The sequence below is a fragment of the Suricata suricatta genome, chromosome 12 (assembly GCF_006229205.1).
Source record: "Suricata suricatta isolate VVHF042 chromosome 12, meerkat_22Aug2017_6uvM2_HiC, whole genome shotgun sequence".
Lineage (NCBI taxonomy): Eukaryota > Metazoa > Chordata > Mammalia > Carnivora > Herpestidae > Suricata > Suricata suricatta.
This window is the reverse complement of record NC_043711.1, coordinates 57,041,137-57,065,898: the sequence shown is the minus strand read 5'-3', so window position 1 is coordinate 57,065,898 and position 24,762 is coordinate 57,041,137. Positions and strand designations below refer to the sequence as shown.

Here is a 24,762-nt window from a genome sequence, read left to right as displayed (position 1 = left end):
CAGTGTGAACTGGACTCCTAATAACACAAAACCAGGGTGCATAGGTGCTTCAGATGTAACCAGCGCTCAAAAAATTACCTCTAGTGGTAACATTTCATCACAATACAGCATACTGGTCCTGTGGGGAGAATTCTGACATAGCTGCTATAGGGAAAGGAAGGAAAGTTTTTAGTTGTCTTTAAAAAGTGTCAAAGCAAGGGGTGCCTAGCTGGCTCGGCCTAATGGGCACGTGACTCTTGATCTTGGGGTTGTGGGCTTGAGCCCCATGTTGGGTGTAGAGATTACTTAAAATTTTTTAAAAAAGAGATATTTGGGGGACTCAGTCAGTTGAGCATCCTATTCTTGATTTTGGCTCAGGTCATGGTTTCAAGCCCTGTTTCAGCTCCACACGGAGTATGGAGCCTGTCTGGGAGTCCCTCTTCCTCTTCTCCCCTACATCGTTCACAGGTGCATACTGTCGAAAATATTAAAATTTTAGTGAAAGTTTATTAACATTTAAAAATGCTTATTTCTGAGAGACAGAGACAGAGACAGGAGAAGAGAGAGGGAGACACAAAATCTGAAGCAGGGTGTAGGCTTTGAGCTGTCAGCACAGAGCCTGACATGGGGCTCGAACTCAGGAACCAAGAGATCACGACCTGAGCCAAAGTCAGTCGCCTAACCAACTGAGACACCCAGGCACCCCTGAAAGTTAATTTTTGAAGGAAAGAGAGAAGGGGAGGGGCAGAGAGAGAGGGAGACACAGAATCCAAAGCTGGTTCCAGGTTCTGAGCTGTTGGCATAGAGCCCGAAACAGGGCTTGAACTCACAAATTAGGAGATCATGACCTGAGCTGAAGTTGGGACACTTAACTGAGCTACCTGGTCACCGCTAGAATTTTTTTTAGTAATTTAAAAATAAGATAGTGTCACACTAAGAATGCAAAGACCAGTCAAAGTGAACATTTTAAAACAGCACTTAAGAGTGTAGTTTTCTTTGCTATGCATATCTAAGTTAAATGGAATGTTCAATTTGAAGGTTACTAAGTAAGATTTCTACCTCAGGCTTCGTGGGCCACTACACTTCCCAGAAAAAAATGTCTAATAGTCTGATATGATTAGTAAACACAAGCATCTGACCCTGAATTGGACTGCTGTTAAAAACAGCTGGTTTCATACAAAATTTAACATGAAAAATCATGTACCTAAATGTTTATTTTAGAAGTTTTGCACCCACAACTTCAACAGAAATGGGACTATAATTTATATCAAGAAAACCAACTTTTCCTTTTGTGGTTTTAGAGATACTCCACATTTATAAAGAACCTATGGCTTGGGGTGCACGGCATCACTCTAGGTATAACTTGGCTTTGCCAAGCTAATGGAATTACATTCTACATCTCTAGCAACTGCACAACAAATTTATGAACTCAAAGCAACATGTGCACAAGGGAGATCAATCACATGCTAAAAGCATTATGTGAAAAGATATTGGGGATGGAGACCGATTACTAAATTTTCAAAGGAAATAGAAATCACTACAATAAAAAAAAGTCTTAAATGATCAATCAAAAGTAAAACTAATGAAATGCAACATTACATACACACTCTTAATATTCTTGCCACTACAAGTTCAAACTGAACCTAATAATCAGGACTCTACAGGAAAAACAGGAGATATAAATAAGCTGACACCACGAAGAAAACACAATCAGTAAATATAAGACCTTCAAGAAAACGGCTCCCATCTCTTCAAAAAACCAACAAACCAAACACTCAGGGTTAGGAGGTGGAAAAGTGGGGAACTGTTAGGAGATGAAGAGAGACTAAAGAAACTTATCGACCAAACGCAATTTATATACCCTGACTGGATCCGGTTTTGGAAAACCTGGCAATGTTAAAATTTTTAGTACAACTGGCGTTGCCTGAATTATCTTATTAGGGATCAGATGGTACTAGAGAAATAAGGCCAAATCTTCTAGGTATGATAATGGATTGTGATCCTTGTGATTGAGAGAGAACATCTTAAATTCTTAGGACATGTAAGCCAAAATGAAGAGATGAAATGTTGTCTACCAACTTATTTTCAAACGACTAAGCAACAAATGTTTACTATTAAATCTAGATGGAGACTATCAAGTGTTCAACCGACTATTTTTTTTTTTAATGTAAACTCTAAGCCCAGCGTGGGGCCTGATTTGGAACCCACGATCAACAGTTCAAGGTTCTACTGACTGAGCCACCCAGGTGCCCCTCAGTGTACCAACTCTTTTAAAAGTCAATGGGGATACAAAGCTGAGAAAGTTATGTTAGACAATGCAAAACTCATTGTAGTACCTTCATTTATCTTTCCATCATCCCCTCAATGCTTTGTCACAAGAGAAATCCTTGCCCTTAGATCTAGCCTGCAAGGATAGGAATCTCGGCTGGCATTACAGAAACAGAGGGTTAGTTTCTTCCTAGTCCTGATCTCTTCCAGAGGAAGAATTCAAGCTAAGAACCCAGGTTTCTAAACCAAAGGTGAAAGCTGCTAAACCCCAAGCAAACCTCACTTTTGACTGAGCCATATTCGCCTGTCAAGGCAACACTAATTATTATCTGAAAATAGTTTTTAAAAAGTTGCTTAAAACGAGGGCACCTGGGTGGCTCAGTCAGCTAAAGCAGAGACTCGGTTTCGGCTCAGGTCATGATCTCACAGGTTCATGAGATCAAGTCCTATTATCAGGCTCTGAGCTTCCTTCAGCCTGGAGCCGGCTTGAGATTCTCTCTCCCTCTCTCCCCAACATGTATAAGTGTGTGCTCTCTCTCAAACACTTTTTTTTAAAGTTGCTCAAAGCCAAGTCTTACAGCAAACCAGTAATTGCTACAAGAACTGCTCATTGGATAGCTAAATGAATTCCCTAGAATACACATATTTTCATATTGTACTTGCTCAATCATCAAGGTCAATGCAACTAAATGCTATCTTATGAAAGAATACTTATGTGGCCTGTGAATAGGCCCTCAGTTATGTTTATCAAAGAGTTTGGAACAAAGGCTGCTAAGTACTACAAAGGCTGCTGCGTGAGGCAAAGCAGTTCTAAATCTCTCACTTGATGGGTTTTCCAACTTGAGGCCAGAAACCTCACAGGAAAATAACGCCATGTGCACCATCCCCAAACCTGATTTTAACAATGGGGGCACCTGGGTGGCTCATTTGGTTGAGGGTCCAACTTAGGCCCAGGTCATGATCTCCGGTTTGTGGGTTCAAGCCCCACAATACATCTGTGTGGTGCTCTGTGCTGACAGCTCAGAGCGTGAAGCCTGTTTCGGATATTGTGCCTCCCTCTCTCTGCCCCTTCCTGACTCTCTCAAAAATAAACAAAAAATAAATAACAAAAAAACAATGGCATTACAACTATCGAGAATGAACACCAGAGCTCAAGGACAGCAACCTAATGGGTTACAAAGAGAATTAAAATTTGTATGTCCCTGCAAAACGGACAGCAAAGTATCTAAAGCCTATGCTTAATAGGTATTTTTCATTACTAAGACGTGACTTAGCACACAAAGAAAAGTCCAAACTATCAGCTTTTAGTCCTCCACATTCCCCTCTTTAATATGGCATTTTGCACTATATACATTAATGAAAATCTGAAACAAAAAAAACTTTAGTCAAACTCCCCTTCCTCCTCCAGCTTTATTGGATAGTTTAAAATTACATTTCTATTTTCTAGGACTTCAGTTGCTTTTTCCATCTGACTTTTAAAAACTGATTACAGCAAATGAAACACAGTTGTCTAAGTGATATAGTATACAAAAATAACATCTTGATTTCTGTGAAAATGCATTTCTCTGCAATTCCTGAATAACTCCAAATTATGCTAACTCTGAGCTTAGATGTTTACTCTGGATTTTAGATTTAGTCTTTGAAAAAATGTGTTCTAAACCTTTGTCATCACCTTATGTATATCCAGCATCAACGCTGTGATGAAGTTGTTCCTGTTTATTAGGCCTTTATCCCGATTTTTCTCGCACAGCCATTAACACACGTTTGTCTTTTTATTTTGTTTACTCCCACTCAACTGTATGCTCTATGGAGGGCCTGATACAGATGTTACTTGATGTTATTTAATAGCTACTGAGGTCAGACAATCCAAGGCCATCATTATGCTAAAATTAAAGTTATTTATGGAAGCTCATAGATACTTCCAGAATTGGTTTTACCTCCTACATGGGAACATATCCAAGAAACCCAGAACGGGCTTACTGGTCTGACTCAACTCTTCCCATTCATCAATCCCTATTCACCAGTGGCGCGGAAAGGGGGTTCTTTAACAAAGCATTATACATAACACCTCTACCAAACTAAACATAAACTTTTTTTTTGAAGTTAAATGCAGAAAGTCGATTTTTTTCCACCCCTTTCCTCCTTTTACACGGCAAGTAAAGCTCACTGGCCTGGGAGTAGCCTCTATCTGCCAACCTTTGGCCAGTGAAGAGGATTCAGAGAAAATAATACAACCATCAATCAGAAAAAGGAGGGGCGACAAAGGAAAATAATTAAGCTGTGGCTTCAATCGTGCATTCCCGTGCAAGGTGCCCTGACTCGCCACAGCGGTAACAGTTGACTTCACTTGTCTTGCTGCAGTTGATGGCTACGTGACCAGTTTCACCACACCTACACACACACACACACACAAAAAAAAAGGAAAAGAGAAAGAAATTAAGATAGCTTTCAGTTGTGCAGCCTAAGCCATTAAAGTCAAAATGCCACTGTAAGAGATCCACCAATATCAAAACCAAAACAACAGGAACACTGGGCAAAATGCTGTTATCTTTTTTTTTTAAGTTTTTAGTAATCTCTACATTAAGCATGGGGCTCAAACTCACAACCCCAAAATCAAGAGTCGCATGCTCCACCAACTGAGCCACCCAGGTGCCCCAAGATGTTCTACCTTCATATAAATTAATCCCAAAGATCTCACTGGTACGTACATATCAAAACTTGCAGGACCAAAGATTTGTGGGTGGGGGGAGGGGCACTTTGGTGGCTCAGCTGGTTAAGTGTTCGACTTTGGCTTAAGTCATGATCTCATGATTTGGGATTTCAAGCCCACCATCAGGCTGTGCACAGACAGTGAGGATCATGCTTGGGATTTCCTCTCTCCCTTCTCTCTGCCCCCCACCCTCACAAACATACACATTAAAATATAATGAAAATAAATATAAAAGATTTGTGTATGTGAATTATAAATTTAGTTTTCTCCAATGTCTCTGAAAACACCAAATTACAGCATAACATTCCTTTTTTTTTTTTAATGTTTTTTATTTATTTTTAAGAGAGACAGAGAGAGACAACATGAGCAAGGAAGGGTCAGAGAGAAAGGGAGACACAGAATCCAAAGACAGGCTCCAGGCTCTGAGCTAGCTGTCAGCACGGAGCCTCACACAGGGCTCGAACCCACGAACCGTGAGATCACGACCTGAGCCAAAGCCAAATGACCCACTGACTGAACCACCCAGGTGCCCCAACATTCTTATTTTTAAAACATTAAAAATTCTCCAGTTGTTTAAGTTATCCAGTAGCCATAAGCCACAAATTATCATAGTAGAATAGTGACTAATGTACAAACAGGCTGCCTTTTATATATGCTCAAAATCAACTTACCTATAGCACTTCACTTTGGTGCAGTCTTTTTGAATGTGTCCAAATTCTCCACAAGAATAGCACTTCTGCTCATCAGCATGGTCACAGTCACGAGCCAGATGGCCTGGTTTGCCACAGTTGTAGCAGCACTGCTCTCGCTCTCTCTTGGGCTCCTTGCAGTCCTTGGCAATGTGGCCACCTCTACCGCAGTTATAGCAGGCTTCAACAATAAGGAAAAGAAGCAGACCAAGACTATAAAATCTTTACATAACGTTGCTGCTTTAAGCCATACAATACAAAATCTCAAAAGTAGAAAGTCCTTTCCAATGCTATGTGCAGTAGTAGTACATCCTCACCTCTCCAAGTTCTAGAAGGACATGAAAAGGAAGTGTTAAATACTTACCATCCTCTTGAAGATCACAATCCTTGGCAAGATGACCAGACTCACCACAGCGATAACAGATGTCTGGAAGAGATGAGGAAACAAACTGGAAACCTATTTGGGGCAGAAACAAAAAGAATTTGGCTAATTAGACCAGTCTTGATACTAAGAAATACTGGAGTACTTCAAAATTTTTTATTCGACAAAAATACCTCTATCCGAGGTAAAACCACCTCTGCCACGGCTTCTCATTCCACGACCACGGCCTCCACCAGTAGGGCATTCCCGGGCCCAATGGCCAGATCGTCCACACTTGAAACACTCATTGCTGCTCATGGCTGCAGTTAGATCTTCAAAATATTAAAAATGACAATGTTAAACTACTTGAAATTACTTTCAGCTTTTATTTTTGGATAATTATTCTGGGGGAAGAAGCCAGAATATATATTGGCTATAAAAAACAGCTACACAACTATATACTTGGCATTATACACCTATTATGAAATATATGAAAGTGAAAAATGTAAACCTATATTTTAATACAATTCTTGATCTTTAAAACCATTAGGATTATGCATATATGGATTAATACAAATGTTAATTCAGTTACTGATGGGGTGATGGAATTTATAGGGTTAATATCAATCAACATCCATTATCAGAAATAATATCGATCTCAGGCAAGGTCCAATTTATTTAATGGACACATTTTCATGGTATCAAGCCAGTAAACTTTATTCTGGGCAACCGGAAGTTATCCAATGGTCATAAAATCAGAAGAGCTCAAACCAATGGAGGTATAGTAGTATGGATTGAAAGGGAGGGGTAAAGAAAAGCAATTTCTAACTTTAGCATCTAACGCCTAGTTATACTGCAACACTTGCCTGCGGACTCTCTAGAGTAGACGTGTTAGAAGAAACACAGGACATAAGTCTTATCTATAGAGGGTACTGTATTTTAAAAATATTAGAAATCTAACAACAAAAAAGTATACCAAAGTGCTAATAGCACCTAAAGCACTGGGACCACTTTTTTCTCTCTTCTATTCTCTCCTTTCCTAATTTTTCTATAGTCTTACATTTAAAACAACACTACTTGGAATTTCACAGATTCCTTTATTGGGTGCTATTTTTTTTACAAAAAAGGGCAAAACTCCGACTAAAGCAAATGGATTTTATACTTCTTATGTAACAATCTAAAAATAAACAGGGGCTATTCCAGGAATAGAATGGAAAAGAATGGAATGTTGCAGGACAAACTCCTTGGAAAGTAGTTAAAAAAACACACACGTAGCTCAAAGCAATGCCATAACATTTACATTTCTACACTTCCACATATGAACATTTTCACGCTTACTTCCAATGTCAAGCCATGGTATACAAAGTCTTTGTTAACTAAGCCAACCATAAGGACCGTGATCTAGCAGAACACATTGTTTCAACTGAGTAAGACTTTCTGGATAGTGGAATTACCCAAACCAACCACAGCACCAAAACTCAAATGACAGTAAAATGGTAAAGCCTCCTGCCATTCTTTAACTGGTTCATCATTAAGTTAGAGAGAATCTAGTAACTAAAAATTAAGCTAAAGTTCAGTTTCAAAAGTTTCCATTGTTTTGGAATATTCATAGTTCAAATATTCAAAAGAATTCAATACTTATCCCAAGTCTCTGCAATCAGACTCAGGATAAGTTTTCAAAGGGATCTTCATATCAATTCTTGCCACTTGCCATATGAACACATTACCAAAAAAGGGAGAGGAAGTGGACAGGTGGGGAGCTGCACGGGCTACTTAAGCGTTAGTGGTTTCAGATGCATAATGTACATTTTGAGCTAGAAGAAAACACCCATTGGAAAATTTGAGATTCCATTTGCTTTCTTATACTGGCATTAGCCTTTGAAATCATGTGAGGTCCTGGTTTCCACCAGAGAGAACAGACAGGATATAAAATTAAAAGATCACAGAAAAAAGCTGCTTATGGTACCTCATCCTCCTCTCCAACACCATTTTCCTTCTGGTTCTTCTCCGGTTTACAGCCAGACCACTTTGAGCATTTTTAACTACTGCTGTCAATGAGTTCTTCACACAGAAATAACCATGTCCTTTTACAAGGTAATTGAGGCAATCTGACAAATCCTTAGTAGGTTATCATTTAGTATTTAAAGAAGATGCTGGTCTTTTAGAAAAAGACAATCCTATACATTCAACATGCTATATATTTCCAATGCTAATAAATGACTGTTCCAGGTAATCTCCCCTTTACACTGCTACTTTTAAAAAGACCTTGTTTATTTCATAATAAAGTACAAAAGAAATGGATTATAATGAATCATATGTTTATCAATGGAATAAAGTCAACAGGTAAAATTTTAAGTTTACTTTCAGCGTAGAAATATCAGTTTAAAAAACTACTGAAGAATTGATCAATGAACATGTAGATTTTTCATGAACTGTTTCTCCAATTTGCCTTATCTCTTTTCATGGTACCCAGATCTGAAACGAATAAAGGAAGAAAGAAACCATAGGAAAAGTACTTCTGGAAAGAAGATAATTAGTTAAAATAACATTAAAAGATTAAACACTAAGCGCTACTTCCTCCTACTCTAATTTCTAACTGAAAGTTGGTTATAATGTGATCAATTCTGTATAAGCCACAAATTATTTAGGGAAAAAGTATTTCTCCACTTAGACAGTAATTAAAACATTCCACAAAACAGACATGCAACTTTATAGTTTTAAATATTTGTTTTGCCATCAAGTTTCAGTCTCACATAATTTTGTTTACTGGAGTAAATTAAGGTTTAATAAAATCTTAAAGGTAAAAGAAACATTAACTTCATTAACATCCCAAAGACCCACCATCAGTAGGCCATAGGCTTTTTCACAGTGCGCTTAAGTAACCTGTAAGCAATCTTCCTTCTTCCTCCTTTAGCCAAGGCAATCACAGTTAATTAGCTGTTCTGTATTTTCACGGAGTCCCTCGAGATAGATTTGTCTCTTCATTAACATTAAACCAACCTACTCCCATTACATTTTAGAGACATGCCATTTATCCTAGGAGCAGGTCCCCACCCCGAGGTCCATCTCATATCCAAATGTATTGACTTAAAAAAGTTCTTTAAAGAACTGCATGCTGTTCCCTACGAAAAGGAGTGACAGTAAGGTTTAGACCAACCAGAAAATTCTGGCTCTGTGATTCGCACAGCCTATGACTGCTCTTGGCTGGAATTTTGCTGCACCGTCCTGCCTCCGCCCCCCTCCACTTGTTACAACCTTTTCCAACCTTCAAGGGCCAGCTCAAATGCCAACTCTAAAAGAATCTGACCACATCTCAACCTGGAACTCTCTTTCCTAGTTAAACCCAGGGTACTTTGTTAGGATCTGTCTGACGACACTACCATATTGCCTCCTACCATATTCCTTGAGGGCAGACACCAAGTAATTCACCTTTCAATCACCACCTAATTATCCTTTTAGTAGCAGTTATACTCAGTCTTTTAACTGCTGGGAGGAGGGTAACTAATTAATAGTCATTTACTGAATGAAACAAACTGTATTTCTTGTACGGACCCAATCCTATCTAACCAAGTACTAACAATAAAACAACTAAATTCTTGCTATCACAGGAGTTACCGCAACATCAATTTAACGTAACAATGTGGTTTTGGGGGGCGCCTGGGTGCCTCAGTCCTTTCCATTCTTCCTCCAATTAAGTTAGATTGCTCACAGGTGGATTAGAACTCAGTGCCACGCCTATGGAGCAGATTTAGCATAGGGTAAACTGTGCATATCATCAAGTTTCCCATCTCATAGTCTACTTCCTCAATGGAATGGAGAAGAGCTAAGAAAAAATGGCGAATGCCAAGCAACTTCACATTTCTAATAACAGAAATCAGTTGTTTCCACTTTAACTTTTGTGTATCAAGTTTTCACAGCAAAATGTGTAAGAGCACAGGGCATGCCAAGCAGCAGGAGGGTTAAGGCTTGATAAGGCTTGATACTGCTTGAAAAGACAGAAAATTCACAGAAAGACCATATGTAATTAAGGTCTATTTTACAGACTTCACACTCAGCTAGTTTAAATCCCGGAATTGGTAAGAAAACACTGTTATACTAACTTTTCTTCATCAATGTAATTGTTCCATATACTTTTTTTAGAACGAAGCCAGCAAATGACTTAAATCTTAACAGTACAGTCAAGACTAACAAGGTGAGTTCCAAGGAATAAAAAACCCTAACTCTCTCTATAAATACATTTAAAATAGATGATAGGTGGGGTGCCTAGGTGGCTCAGTAGATTAAGTGTCCAACTTTGGCTCAGATCATGATGTCACAGTTCCTCAGTTCAAGTCCCTGCATCAGGCTCTATGCTGACAGATCAGAGCCTGGAGCCTGCTTCAGATTCTGTGTCTCCCTCTCTCTGTACCCCACCCCGATTCATACTCTTTCTCTCTCTAAAAAATAAACATTAAAAAAAAATTTTAATATAAAATAAAATAGCTGATAGGTAAGTGGGGGTGGGGGGCGCGGGTGACAAGGTATGATGGGGATCTGGCTATCCTGATTGTTCTATATGGCTTTCCTAACATACCTGTATGTATATATTCACATTTTCAGTATCTCTAGTTATTTCCCTCAAGTTTAGGATTATCCCTACCTGACTCACCCATGTATCCCTAACTGCATCCGGACCATACGGGAGCTTCTGTTCCCTTGAGTGTACTCATTCATCATTACACTCTAATTAACTGGTTTAGTGTTCCAACATGGTACTGCAGCATTTCAGACTGTTAATAAAATAAAATAAATTTTAATAAATAAAACAGAATGGAAGGAAGCAAGCTACATTGTGCATTACCTGCATTCTGGCCAGAATAATGGAGACCAGAGTGGAATAGTGGGAGCGGTTCTGCTTTCTTACCCTGGTTTCTGCTCTGATTACCCAAAGGGTTTGCAGATTTTAAAAGCTAGATTATCTACTATGGCTCAAAGGTTAATACACATTATTATCTACAATTCTTACAGCCCTACAAGTTATGTATTCTTGTTCCCATTTAAGTGACAAGGAAGCTGAAGATCTGAGACCATATAAAACACGTCAATTTTAATACAAAAAGTATTTATATTTTATATTTCTCTTTAGAAAAGTCAAAACTAGAACTGATAACTCTTTAAAAATCCACAGCTACACACACATTTATTCACAGAATACCATCACATAGCTTTTCTGAATTTTAAGCTAGGATAGAGTTTCTTAACCTTCTCCGTAGTAGAACTTAGAAGTGTTACTACAGATCCAAAGACTGGCAACCCGGTTTCCCTAGTTAATACCCTCATTTGTAATTAGGGAGCCACTCCAGGTGATCACCATATGACACTCTCATACTACTGATTAATAGGTTCTATTTACAACTTGCATTTTGGTGGCCACAAGCTCTCATTTTATTATTCCAGCAGTTTCTTACAACATATAAATGATGCAGTTTACTCGAATACTCAACAGCGAGCCCTTACTGCAGCAGCATCTGACACTACTGGAATTAGAGTTCTATGAAGTGAGACAGTAGAGAAAGAGCATTCTCCACAAAGCAGGCCAGGAGACCTTGGCATCAGTCTTCTGGCTCTCCACTGTCAGGAGGCTAGGAAGAGGAAAGAAGCCAACAATTTTTTAAAACTATCCCTCCTGCGCAAAAAAAAGGGGGTGGGGGGAAGCAAAATCTCTCATCTCTCTTTGTGGTCAAGCGCTTAGCCAACAGACCAATCGTTCCTACTAGTCAATATGTGGTTCTACTGCTTTTAAGCACCAATTTGGTAACCTCCTATGTAGGTACCAGGTATTTTTATCAAATTTAAAAAGAGTAAAAATAATCCAACCATTTACAAAACCCATTTATAAAACTTAAAAAAAAGATCACTCTTCCTGTTCCAGTTGTCCAAATGCTAGTGTAATAAATACCCTTTGATAGTCCATTGATTTGGCTCAAAACATTTTACAGAGCCTCCACATTGGTTTGAAATACATTACCTCTCATTATCAAATATGAAAATGTGGACCTTTGGGTGGCTAAGACTCATCCAAGTTTTCTAATGTGACATATGCAGATAAGTAGATAAACATATACGGCTAGTTTAAAAAACAAAACAACCCGGTGCCAAGAGTGCAATTTGGAGAAACTTTTAAGTCCCTAATTCAGCCCTTGAGACACAAGTAAATTATTCCTTTTATATTCCAGCACGAGAGAGCTCCTTGTAGACAAGAAACAGGCACAACAAGCTAAACAGTACATACTAAGTACGTGGCATTTGTAGGGTTTCGATTAAACCATGATCAGAACGATTTTCAAGGAAGCATTTGAAAATAACGGCTTTGCGGGGAGGGGGACTGGGGGGGGCGTAAGAGGTAGGAATTTCATCTCCTACTTCTTTTGAAAACCTCAAAACCTTACATGCAATTCACAGAGCTTGAGCAGGAGAATAACAAAGTTGCCATCATAATTTAAGGTAACTCCTCGATGCTGAAATTAACTAGTTGTGGTTCTCTCAAAAATTGGGTCAAACGACAGAAAAGAAAACTTAAAAAGAAAAAAAATTTGTAGGAGAACTCCGTTTACCCTAAAAGAAATAAAAAAGCAATCCAGACGCTTGTCCTCTTACACTTTTGTCCTTCTGAATGTCTGAAACATACCATCCCAAGTCATAGAGGACTGCGGAGCGGGGTTCTCTTTCTAGGCTCCCCAGTACCCGATGCAGTCACTTCCTTTGGAAGTGCCCTGTGACGGAGGCCATGTGGTTAACATGTGGCAACAAGCATAATCCTTACTCATAATAAAAATCAACACCCGGACCCAAATGTGGGCAATTATGTCGTTCAAAGTAGGTTTTCACATTTGGAATGTCTAGATGGGGGCTGGCTCATTAACTTCCACGTCCCGTTTTTAGATGAAGTTGTATTAGTTTAAATCAACCCCAGAAACGATGACGATTTCGTGGATTCAAGGAAAGCGAGCCCTCTCTGCCTCTCTTCGAATTGCCACGCGAGACAAGTAATTCGGCCTTTGGACGAAGGTATAAATTTCAAGGGTCGGGAAGCTATCACGCAGAGCGATTAAGGACTTCAAACACCTGCAGACCTTCTGGCGGGGCATCCCGCCACTCTAACCGAAGGCGCTTCTTCCGCAACCCTTTCTAAGCCCATCACAAACTTGGCACATGGCCCGCCAGGCCCACTACCCCAGCACACGGCCCGCACAAATAACCGACCCCCCGCCCATCGGCACTAGGCTCTTTTCCCCACCACACAGCCTCCTTCCAGCAAGTTCCCGCCAAATCGACCCTCCTTCCAGCATTCCACGAGCCTCACGTCGCAGGTCCCAAGGGCGCCCGGGCCCGGGCCTCCTTCGCTTTCAGGCTGCGGCCTGGGGTGCGGCCTTGGTCGTAGAAGAGGCCCCAACGCGTCGCGGCCCAGCTTCCCAAGACGGAAGGAAGGGCGGGAGGGTCGCCCGACTGCAGCAGGCCGGAAACCCAGCCCTGAGGCAGCGGTGGCAGCCGAGTTTCCCGCCTGACGCAGCAGCAGAGCAGGCCAGAGTGCGGCCGCCATCGCCGCTCCCTACACTCTCCGTCCGCCTCGGCCACGGCCCGCCCCGCGGCTCCCCCAAGCCCCAGGTCCCACTCCAGGCCCTCACCTTCGGCGTCTGAGCGGGCCCGCAGCGGCGGAGACTCGAACGCAGGCCCGAAGAAGACGGCTCGCAAGGTAGCGGCTGTTTATTTTCAGGGTCCTTGCCTGCGCCACACGCGGGTCTGCACACGGCCCTACACACGCCGCTGCGCACGGCTCTCCTCCGCCTCGCCCACGCGGCCAATCAGCGCGCGGAGCTCCGCGGTCCAATCAGAGCCACCCCAGAGGAGGGCCGCCCAACTTGAGCGCGGCGCGGGGCGGGGCGGGCCTCTACCTCCGCGCGCCGCGGCCTTTCCCGCCGTGCCCTGCGCGCGGCCTTTCCCGCCTGGAACCCCGGTGCCCAGTCGTTCTCGGACTCCTTTCGCTACATTCCAGGCCGCTTGCGACCCTGTCCCGGCCTTGGTGATTTCTCGCGGCAGCCGGCAACGAGGAATGCCAAAGGGCGGGTCTCCGTGAAACGGCTGTGATTAACGTGGGGGGCTCAGAAAAAAGCGCCTGCCGCTAGGCCTGTGGATCGTTCTGGCTGTCGAGGCCAGGACCCGTTTCCTAATACACACGTCTCAGTTTGGGGAAAAGTCCTGGCTGCTAAGTGACGGAAGTTGCTGTGGGCGAAGGTCACGGGCCCTGAGGTTTGTTTTGGTTTTCTAGGCCGAGGCTGGAACGCCCTGCTGTGTTCATCTCTAACAGATCTACCACCAGCCCCAAACACCCCTTTCTCCCCCAAAAAGTACCTGGCGAGGGAAAGGGACCTACCCGGGGGGGGGGGGGGGGGAAGATGGCGAAGGGATGGCACGGATACCTCTTTGTCTCGCAACACACCTTTTGACTAGCACAGTGATGAGTGACATTCCCTGCGACGTAAGGGGTAACACGCACTGCCAGGACAGCCATCTGGCCTGGGCTATCATGTTCAGGAATGGCCTTCGTCGAGATTTGGAATCTTCCCCCAAAAAGGATTGGCGATATAGTCATAGATATTTTTTCAAAATGAAAACAATTTAAATTGCTGAAATGAACTAAAATGTTTTGAGAATTTTGTGTGCCATTTTGGAAGGAACGTTCTGTTAGGAACGGGGAAAAATGGAAGCGTCCCCAGTCTCTTGAGCTCTAAAAGCCCTAAAGTTACTAGCGTCTTACTAGCTTAGGAGCCTTCTCAAGGTTGGTAGGCCGCCCCATCTTGTTGGCTGATAGAGCCCAGAAATTTTCTTTCCTTTAATGACCGTCTTATTCTTTGAAATTAATTGGACAGATCTATTGAGATGTTAAAACTGTGATAAATGGTTCTTGTTGGTAGCGTTAGTTCAGTGGGTAGCTATGAGGACTGGAACTGTTCTTTGCCCTTAGCTTTATCTCATTGACTCCTCCCAGTCCCCAGGCTGTATGGCTTCGGAAATCATGTTTATGAGGAGGCACAGGGGATAGGAGCCCAGGTGTTCAGAATCAGGCGTCAAACCTGGGTTCAAATCACCAGTGCTGACTTCATCATTGCAGTGCATTTAGCAGATTGTACTCAACATAGTGCTCAATAAAGGGTAGCAATTACCAAAGAGTGAATGAACTATTTCAAGGACCTATGATTTTTAAACTGTTTTTAACTAAGACAATTAAAAGAAAAATATATAAAAATTCAGTATGAAATGGTCCCCTTTCCAGTAAGTTCAAATTACCCAGCAGTTTATGTATTGAGTTATAATACCAGTTACCATAATAAAGCAAGGTTTTGTGCTTATAGAGTTTTACTACCAAGAAGCTTACACAGCTTTATAGATTTCCCCTCCCTCACTGATTAATCTTTATAATATCTTGAGGTAAGTACTAGTGTGGTAATTGCAGACACTTAAGTAGTGACTTCCTAGGCCCCAGTAGTGAGTCAGTATAACACAAGAGGTTATATTGAGGAAGTCCATCCTGGGTGCATTCACACCATGCCAGGAGGACTAATTAAATTGTCATAGGAACCATCAGTTCATATTTTTGACTTGATTTTTGTTTATCATCCCAACCACAATGCTACATAAAATGTTTGATATTTATTATAGACCCAGGGACAGAATGTTCCTAATGTGAAAAGAAAAATGAGGGTGGGTGTGAAATAAATTGGGAACATAATGTTCTTCTGTAGGTTTCAAAAGTGGAAGGAATGGAAACATAATGTGGTCTTTGCCAGCTAGGCTCTAGGAGTAGTAACAGGTAATGGCTCTTCTCTGCCTGACATCCAGCCTTCTGTAATGACTATTAACAAAGCCAGACTGATCATGAGGCATTCTGTCTCCAGAGGTCTATGATGAAATTTAACTACAGTAGTTTGTGTTGTCAGCATATGCCCTTGGCTACACCTATTTAACTAGAGATGTTTGAAAATAAGAAAGGAAAAAGCCAGCCCACTCAAGAGATAAACTGCCAACTATCTATGAAGAGTCTCCTGTTACATTTCCTTCCCCTGTTACATTCTCCTCCCTCCCCTCTTCCAATGTTCAGTCTCCCAAACCCTACTATGCTCAGCAATGTGTTACAAAAGTGACTAGTTCAGGGGCACCTGGGTGGCTCAGTCGGTTGAGCCTCCAACTTCGGCTCAGGTCAGATCTCACGTTTGTGGGTTCGAGCCCCGCATCAGGCTCTGAGCTGTCAGCACAGAGCCTGAAGCCTGCTTACGATTCTGTGTCTCCCTCTCTCTCTGCCCCTCCCTGCTCATGCTCTGAATCTCTGTCTCAAAAATAAATAAAACATTAAAAAAAATTTTTTTAAATTAAAAAAAAAAAACACAACAAAGGTGACTAGTTCAGACCCTAAGCCTTGCCCTTGAAGATCTTGCAAGATGAAAAAAGCCATAAGAAAGTATTAAGTACCTTGAGGGAGGACCAACTAAAATGCTATGATTCAGCATGATTCAGGATTCCTTAAAATGAGTACGAGTTAAGCAGCAACACCTGCCAACTCTTAATTTCCGCTAAAATGCCCAACTGCATAGGACATGCCTTAAATTGTGCTGTTAAATGGAAATGATATTGTATATATCTTTCTAAACCTTCAATGTCTTGTTTTCTCTGCCTGCAAGGACATCATCTCTGTGACTTGAACTGGAAAGTATGCAACTAAGGTTAAGGAGCATATATCGTTTCCCCTTCTCCTGTGCGCTCCTGCAGCTAAAACATAGTTTATGAAGCTAAATCCTGAAATAGGAATCAGTTATACTAATAATAGGTAATCGTGTATATAAAGTTCTTTAAAAGAGCCTGACATAATTATTATTGAAGTGTTATCCCTTATTTTTGTTATTGTTATTGAGCACCTATTATATGCCAGTCATTGTTTATAATCTCTTTTTAAGTTTACACAAAACCTCTATGAGCTAAGTACTTTTATTATCCCCATGGGGAAACAAAATTCCAGGGAACAGAAGTATTCTGCCAAAGGTCAGAGAGTGAATAAATGACAGTGCAGGCTTCAAACCAAGGCAACCTAAGTGCCTAAACACAAGCTTTCCAGCCTCCCAGTAGTGACTGAAACCTAATCCTACAGTTTCCCATTGACTCCTTAAAGTGACAGTATCGAGAATATTCACTGATGGTAAGAGAAATATGAAACACCGGCTAATCATTGAATGAGCATTCCATCATTTGGCTTCCTCCTCTATGACCTTGAACTGAACTTCTCTCTACTTCTGCAAAATAACTGGCAAGAAAAGAACTCTATTTGCAAATCATTTTTAAAGGTTCAAAGTGAAACCAACCAATTTTTTTCTTAAAAGCAGTTGCATTCATTAAAAAAAGTAACTTCATCTTTTCATTATTTATAGTTAAATCTTGAAATATGTAGTGAATAGCAAAATAACGGTAGTTACATGCTTTCCAATTAGTATTTTACAAAACATCTTCCGTTGTTTTTTGAGAGAGCATTATAAATTTGATCATTTGGCTCTCATAATCTACAAAAGTAATGTAACTGACTTTTCAAGATTAAATTGAAAAAAAAAAGTACTATATATTTGGGTGAATTAGAATCTAACATCTAGAAGAGTAGTTAGCCTAATCTTAGAATATTTCATTTAAATGAGAAAGAGACCTATAGCGTTACTTAGGGTCCCTACAAGTTGCCAAAAGAATTGATGTTTTTCACACGAACAAACCAGGATGCCACCCACATCTCATAAGGAGCTGTTAGGGCATTTTTTTTTTTTTTAGTTTAAGTAATCTCTACCCTTAACATGGGGTCCAAACTCATGACCCTGAGATCAAGAGTCTCCCAAGCTCTTCCGACTGAGTGACTGAGAGCCCAAATGAGCTGTTAGCGATGCTTGTGACCTAGTTAATTCCAGTAACTGCAGATTTCTCTTTCTGCTGCTTCATTATCGATCTCTCTGTCTCTGTCTCTCCTCTCTACCCCCAGTCCCTCCCTCAGTGAACCCTGTCTGCTCCACCTTCAAAATGTATCCTGAAACTGACCCTGTCCCCGGCCGAGTCAGCTGCCACCTGGTCAGGTCCACCATCGTCTCCCGCCTGGACCCCTGGAGTCACCCCCTCACAGGCCTCCCCTCTCGGCCCCTGCCCTTTGCAGTCCATTCTCCACATGGAGCCAGAGGGTCCTGTAAACACTGAACTCAGATCACATCCTTCCCCACGCAGAACCCAGCTCACCCAGATGGAACACCACAGGCTCACAGGCCTCATATCTTCTGGTCCCACACCAATAATGAAGCAGCAGAAAGAGAAATCAAGGAATCGATCCCATATACAACTGCACCAAACCCATAAAATACCTAGGAATAAACCTAAGCAAAGAAGTAAAACAATCTGTATACTGAAAACTGTAGAAAATTTATGAAAGAAATTGAAGAAGACACCAAAAAATGGAAAGATTTTCCATGCTAACAGATTAGAAGAACAAATATTGTCAAATGTCAATACTACTCAAAGCAATCTACATATTCAGTGCAACCCCTATGAAAATAACACCAGCATTCTTCACAGAGCTAGAACACATAATTCTAAAATTTGTATGGAATCAGAAAAGACCCCAACTGGCCAAAGTAATGTTGAAAAAAGAAAATGAAAGCAGGAGGCATCAGAATCGCAGACTTCAAGCTGTATTACAAAGCTGTAATCAAGAAAGTATGGTACTGGCACAAAAACAGATGCATATATCAATGGAACAGAATAGAGAAATGGACCCACTAATGTATGGCCAACTAATCTTTGACAAAGCAGGAAAGAATATCCAGAAGAATAAAGACAGTCTCTGCAGCAAATGGTGTTGGGAAAACTGTACAGGGACACGCAGAGGCATGAACCTGGACACTTTCTTCCACCCTACACAAAATAAACTCAAAATGGGCCAAAGACCTAAATGTAAGATAGGAAGCCATGAAAATCCTAGAGAAGAAAACAGGCAACAACCTCTTTGACTTTGGCCTCAGCAACTTCTTTCTTGACATGTCTCCAGAGACAATGTAAACAAAAGAAAAATGAACTATTAGGACTTCATCAAGATAAAAAGCTTCTGCACTGCAAAGGAAACAATCAACAAAACTAAAAGGCAACCTACAGAATGGGAGAAGATATTTGCAAATGACTTATCAGATAAAGGATCAGTATCCAAAATCTATAAGGAACTCATCAAACTCAACACCCAAATCACAAATAATCCACTGAAGAAATGGGCAGAAGACATAAATAGACACATTTCCAAAGAAGTCATCCAGATGGCTAACAGACACTTGAAAAGATGCTCAAAATCACTCAACATCAGGGAAGTACAAATCAAAACTACAATGAGAGACTACCTCAAACTTGTCAGAATGACTAAAATTAACAACTCGGGCAACAACAGATGTTGGCAGGGATGCAGAGAAAGAGGAACTCTTTTGCACTGCTGGTGGGAATGCAAACTGGTGCATCTGCTCTGGAAAACAGTGTGGAGGTTCCTCAAAAAATTAAAAATAGGGGCTCCTGGGTGGCTCAGTCAGTTGGGCCTCTGGCTTTGACTCAGGTCAGATCTCACTTTCATGGGTTCGAGCCCCACGTCGGGCTCTGTGCTGACGACAGCTCAGAGCCTGGAGTCTGTTTCCGGTTCTGTGTCTCCTTCTCTCTCTGCCCCTCCCCCCTCATGCTCTGTCTCTCTCTGTATCAAAAATAAATAAAACATTAAAAATTTTTTTTAATTAAAAATAGAACTACCCTATGACCCAGCAATTGCACTATTAGGTATTTATCCAAAGGACACAAAAATGCTGATTTGAAGCAGCATATGCACACCATTGTTTATAGCAGCACTATCAATGATAGCTACGGTATGGAAAGAGCCCAAATGTCTATCGACAGATGAATGGATAAAGAAGTAATGTTGAAAAAAGAATGTGTGTATATTCACACACGTGTGTATGTGTATGTATGTATGTGTATGTATATATATATCTATCTATATATATGATAGAATACTACTCAGATCAAAAAGAATGAAATCTTGCCATTTGCAACAATGTGGATGGAACTAGAGCATATAATTATGCTAAGCAAAATAAGTCAGAGAATGACAAATGCCATAATTTCACTCATGTGGAATATAAGAAACAAAACAGATGAGGGGCGCCTGGGTGGCTCAGTTGGTTAAGCATCCGACTTCAGCTCAGGTATGATCTCACAGTCCGTGGGTTTGAGCCCCACATAGGGTTCTGTGCTGACAACTCAGAGCCTGGAACCTGCTCAGATTCTGTGTCTCCCTCTCTCTCCGCCCCTCCCCTGCTCACTCTCTGCTCTGTCTCTCAAAATAAAGACATTAAAAAAACAAAACAAAACAGATAAACCTAGGGAATGGGAAGCAAAAATAAGAAGAAAAAAAAAGAGGGAGAACAAACCATGAGACTCTTAAATACAGAAAACAAACAGGGTTGCTGGTGGGGTATAGGGTGGAGGGATAGGCTAAATGGGCAATGGGCATTAGGGAAGGCACTTGTTGGGATGAGCACTGGGTGTTATATGTAAGTTATGTATCACTAAATTCTATTCCTAAAATCATTATTATACTACATGTTAACTAACTTGGATTTAAATTAAAAAAAAAGAAACACTGACATAAAAAATTTTTTTAGAGACAGAGTGTGAGCAGGGGAGGGGCAGAGACAGAAGGAGACACAGAATCTGAATCATGCTCCAGGCTCTGAGCTGTCAGCATAGAGCCCAACATGAAGCTGGGAAACCACGAATCAAGAGATCATGACCTGAGCCAAAGTTGGATGCTTAACCAACTGAACCACTCAGGTGCTCCAAGAAACACTGACTTTAGATTCTAAAATTTTTTACTAGGAAAATATCTTTCAGTTATGAATTGTAAGTATAAAACAGAACATTTGAAATAATACTTGGCAAAAGAATGGCTTTCAGGCAATTAGAATATTGCAGATACAACTAATGTTCCCTTTAGCCCTCCTTACTCTGAGTCCCACTTCTTTTCCATCTTCCCCATATTACAAATAAGTTGTATATCCTTCAGCTCTATTTCTTATAACATATTATAAAATTACTATGCATATAGTATATGATAAATATATGTTGTATATAATTATATATGCATAATTATATCATCTATAGCAACTATATTAAATGTGTATACATAATTATACATATACACACATATATGTGTGTACATACACATGAACAATTAAAAATGCTACATAAATACTATTATATATATTTGCTTATTTGTTTGTGTTCCCTTAGAAGAACATAAAAACCCACAAAGCAAGAACTTTGGCTCTGTTTTCTGCTGTACTTCCAGGTCCTAGAACAGCTCCTTATATATGGCAGGCACTCAAATGTTTGCTGAATAAAGAAATTTCAATCCATATCTTGCTTTTTAAATTTGATATTGTGTTTCTGACCTATAATGTATATTATATATATAATCTTATCCAGTTCATCATTTTTATTGCCACGTATTATAAATACATTTAAGTACTCATTCCCATATTGGAAGATATTTATATTACTTACCCTCTTTTGCTATGATAAACAATGTTGTAACAAGCGCCCTTGTATACACATCTCCTCAGGCAGATGTGAAGTCTCTACAGGGTATATAAACCCATAAGGGGAACAGTTGGACAAGGAAGGGTGTGTGTTTTAAATTTCGCTGGCTGCCTGCCATATTGCTCTCCAAAGTGGTCATACCAAATTCTATTCCTAGCAGCAATGAGTGAGGGTGCCATGTTTCTCAAGTCTTTGCCAACACTCCACACTGTGAAATTATTGAATTTTTTGCCAATCTGATGGATGAGACATGTTGTCTCTGTTTTGTTTGTTTTTACTGAGATAATTATAGATTCGCATGTAGTTGAAAGAAGTACAGAGAGATCCTGTATATCTTCTTTACCCAATTTCCCCCAATGGTAACATATGACAAAAATATAATGTGACAACCAGGATTTTGAAATTGATATAACCCAGGTGAGCCTGGGTGGCTCAGTCTGTTAAGCACTGACTTCAGCTCAGGTCATGATTTCACAGTTCTTGAGTTTGAGCCTTGCATTGGGTGAGCTCAAGCCCCACTTTTTCCTCACTCTCTCTCTCTGTTCCTCAGTCACTTGAGCTCTCTCTCTCTCTAAAAAAAAAAAAAGAAGAAGGAAGAAAGAAATTGATTTACGGCACTGATTTTGTTCAAATTTCCCCCATTATACTTATACTCTGTGTGTGTGTGTGTGTGTGTGTGTGTGTGTGCACGCGCGCATGTGTTTAGTTCTATGCAATCGAATCTAACATATAGGTCCACATAACTCCCTTTGCACTCAAGATACAGAAGACCCCTTTATAGCGACACCCACCTCCCTCCCACGCTTTCAATCCTCCTCCATTTCCAAAATGTGGTCCTTTCAAAAATGTTATGTATAGGGGACACCTGGCTGGCTCACTTGGAGGAGCATGTGACTCTTGATCTCAAGGTCATGGGTTCAAGCCCCATGTTGGGAGTAGCAATTACCAAAATAATAATAATAATAATAACATTTTAGAATATGTTATATATATAGTTTTTTTAAGTTACATAAATGGAATTGTACAGTATGTAACTTTTCAAGATTGGCTTTTGTTTCAGCATAATTCCCTGGAGATTCATGGAAGTAGTGTGTGCATCAAATAGCTTGTTCCTCCTTTATTACTGAGTAACATTCTAAGTATGGATGAAGCATAGATTAACCAACACCATGGAAGGACTCCTGTGCTATTTCTAAATCTGGGTTTTTACAACTAAAGCTGCTATGAGCACTCCTGTGCAGGTTTTTGTGTGAACACAATGTCATTCGGTTTTTCACTTTTCAATTAACATTTCCCGTGTTATCAGTGAGGCTGAATATCTCTGCACATATTTGTAGGCTCTTCAAGTTTCCTCTTTTTTTTTTAATGTTTTATTTATTTTTGATACAGAGAGAGACAGAGCATGAGAGGGGGAGGGGCAGAGAGAAGGAGACACAGAATCAGAAGCAGGCTCCAGGATCTATCAGCAGAGAGTCCAACGTGGGGCTTGAACCCACAAACATGAGATCATGATCTGAGCTGAAGTCGGAGGCTTAACCGACTGAGCCACCCAGGCGTCCCAAGTTTCCTCTTTTAAGAAGGGCCGATTTCTTGGGAGTGTCTGCTGTATAATTGGATTTAATGAAATGTTTAGAGGTGCAGTAGGCATGACTTTGAGTAGATAATGAAAGAAAATGCAAAATGCTTATTGATTTATGATGTGGTTTCATCTTAGCTTGGGCAAAGCATGCAGTATTTAATATATAGTAGCAGAATATTTACCATTGAAGCTTGAAAAGATGTGAGTTCTTTGTGTGCGATCTTTCATTTATGCATGTGAGAGGGTTTTCATTTTTTTAATATTTTTACATTGTAAAAAAAAAAGGCCGATTTCACTCATTTTATGTTTTTTCATTTGCCTTTTTCTTACTGATGTGAAAGCGTTCTTTTTTTCTTTTTTTTTAAATGTTTATTTATTTTGAGAGAGAAGTGGCGAACAGGCGAGGGGCAGAGAGAGGGAAACAGAGAATCCTAAGCAGACTCCACGCTGTCAGTACAGAGCCTGATGTGGGGCTCAAACTCACAAACCCTGAGATCATGACCTGAGCCAAAACCAAAAGTCGGATGCTTCACCGACTGAGCCACCCAGGTGCCCCTGAGAGCATTCCATGTATGTTCTGGATATCAATCCCTTGTCAGTTATATAAAATTGTATGTGTTGGCATTTTACTGATCATTGTTTCTCAATGTGATGTAAAGTTTAGGAACTGATGAAGAATTTCTGGAACTTGGATTTAGATCACTGATGAAGACAAAGAGTAATTTCATGCAGGGACTGTCACTCAGGGCTACCTATCAAGAGTTTAGGAGAGAGGCGCCTGGGTGGCTCAGTTGGTTAAGCCTCCGGCTTCGGCTCAGGTCAGATCTCACGTTCGTGGGTTCAAGCCCAGCGTCAGGCTCTGTGCTAACAGCTAGCTCAGAGCCTGGAGCCTGCTTCCAGTTCTGTGTCTCCTTCTCTCTCTGCCCCTCCCCCTCTCATACTCTGTCTCTCTCTGTATTAAAAATAAATAAAACGGGGCGCCTGGGTGGCTCAGTCGGTTGAGCGGCCGGCTTCGGCTCAGGTCAGATCTCACGTTTGTGGGTTCGAGCCCCGCGTCGGGCTCTGTGCAGACAGCAAGCTCAGAGCCTGGAGCCTGCTCGGATTCTGTGTCTCCTCTCTGCCCCTCCCCCTCTCATGCTCTATCTCTCTCTGTACCCAAAATAAATAAAACATTTAAAAAATTTTTTAAATAAATAAAACATTTAAAAAATATTAAAAAAAAGTTTAGGAGAAAACAAAGATTTTGGGGATACTGCTGCAGCCCCCCGGCTCTGTAGCACTTTCTTTGCATCTGTTAAATGCCATCAATATGCTTTAACGGCAGCATGTTGGAATGTTGGCATGTCGGTTGCTCCGCAGAGATTATCAAAGCTTCTGTCTGCTTGAGAGCAAATGCCACACAAGAGCCCTTAGATTTGCTTTTAGCAAACCCTTTGCCTCCTTTTGGGGCAGGGCATTCAGATGCCATTTATTGCATCACAAAACCTTGTTTTTCAGC

The 24,762-nt window shown here is 40.8% G+C and overlaps 1 protein-coding gene across 6 annotated transcripts in view; it reads right to left on the bottom strand.

Annotated features, from left to right (window-relative positions):
• Nucleotides 1–3,549: 3,549 nt before the first annotated feature.
• The window catches only part of CNBP (CCHC-type zinc finger nucleic acid binding protein), a 67,435-nt gene continuing 46,222 nt past the window's right edge, over nucleotides 3,550–24,762 (bottom strand). The window contains exons 1-5 of one of the 6 annotated variants that reach the window (XM_029916872.1): nucleotides 13,672–13,824; nucleotides 6,202–6,339; nucleotides 6,011–6,103; nucleotides 5,629–5,830; nucleotides 3,550–4,638 (exon numbers count right to left, since the gene is read on the bottom strand). In XM_029916872.1, coding sequence (XP_029772732.1) covers nucleotides 4,521–4,638; nucleotides 5,629–5,830; nucleotides 6,011–6,103; nucleotides 6,202–6,325 — 537 coding nt within the window. In that variant the 5' untranslated portion in view covers nucleotides 6,326–6,339; nucleotides 13,672–13,824 and the 3' untranslated portion in view covers nucleotides 3,550–4,520. Of the gene's footprint in view, nucleotides 4,639–5,628; nucleotides 5,831–6,010; nucleotides 6,104–6,201; nucleotides 6,340–10,655; nucleotides 10,767–13,671; nucleotides 13,825–24,762 lie in introns of those variants that run through there. The other 5 variants (XM_029916874.1, XM_029916870.1, XM_029916875.1 and 2 more) reach the window with 5 other exon arrangements.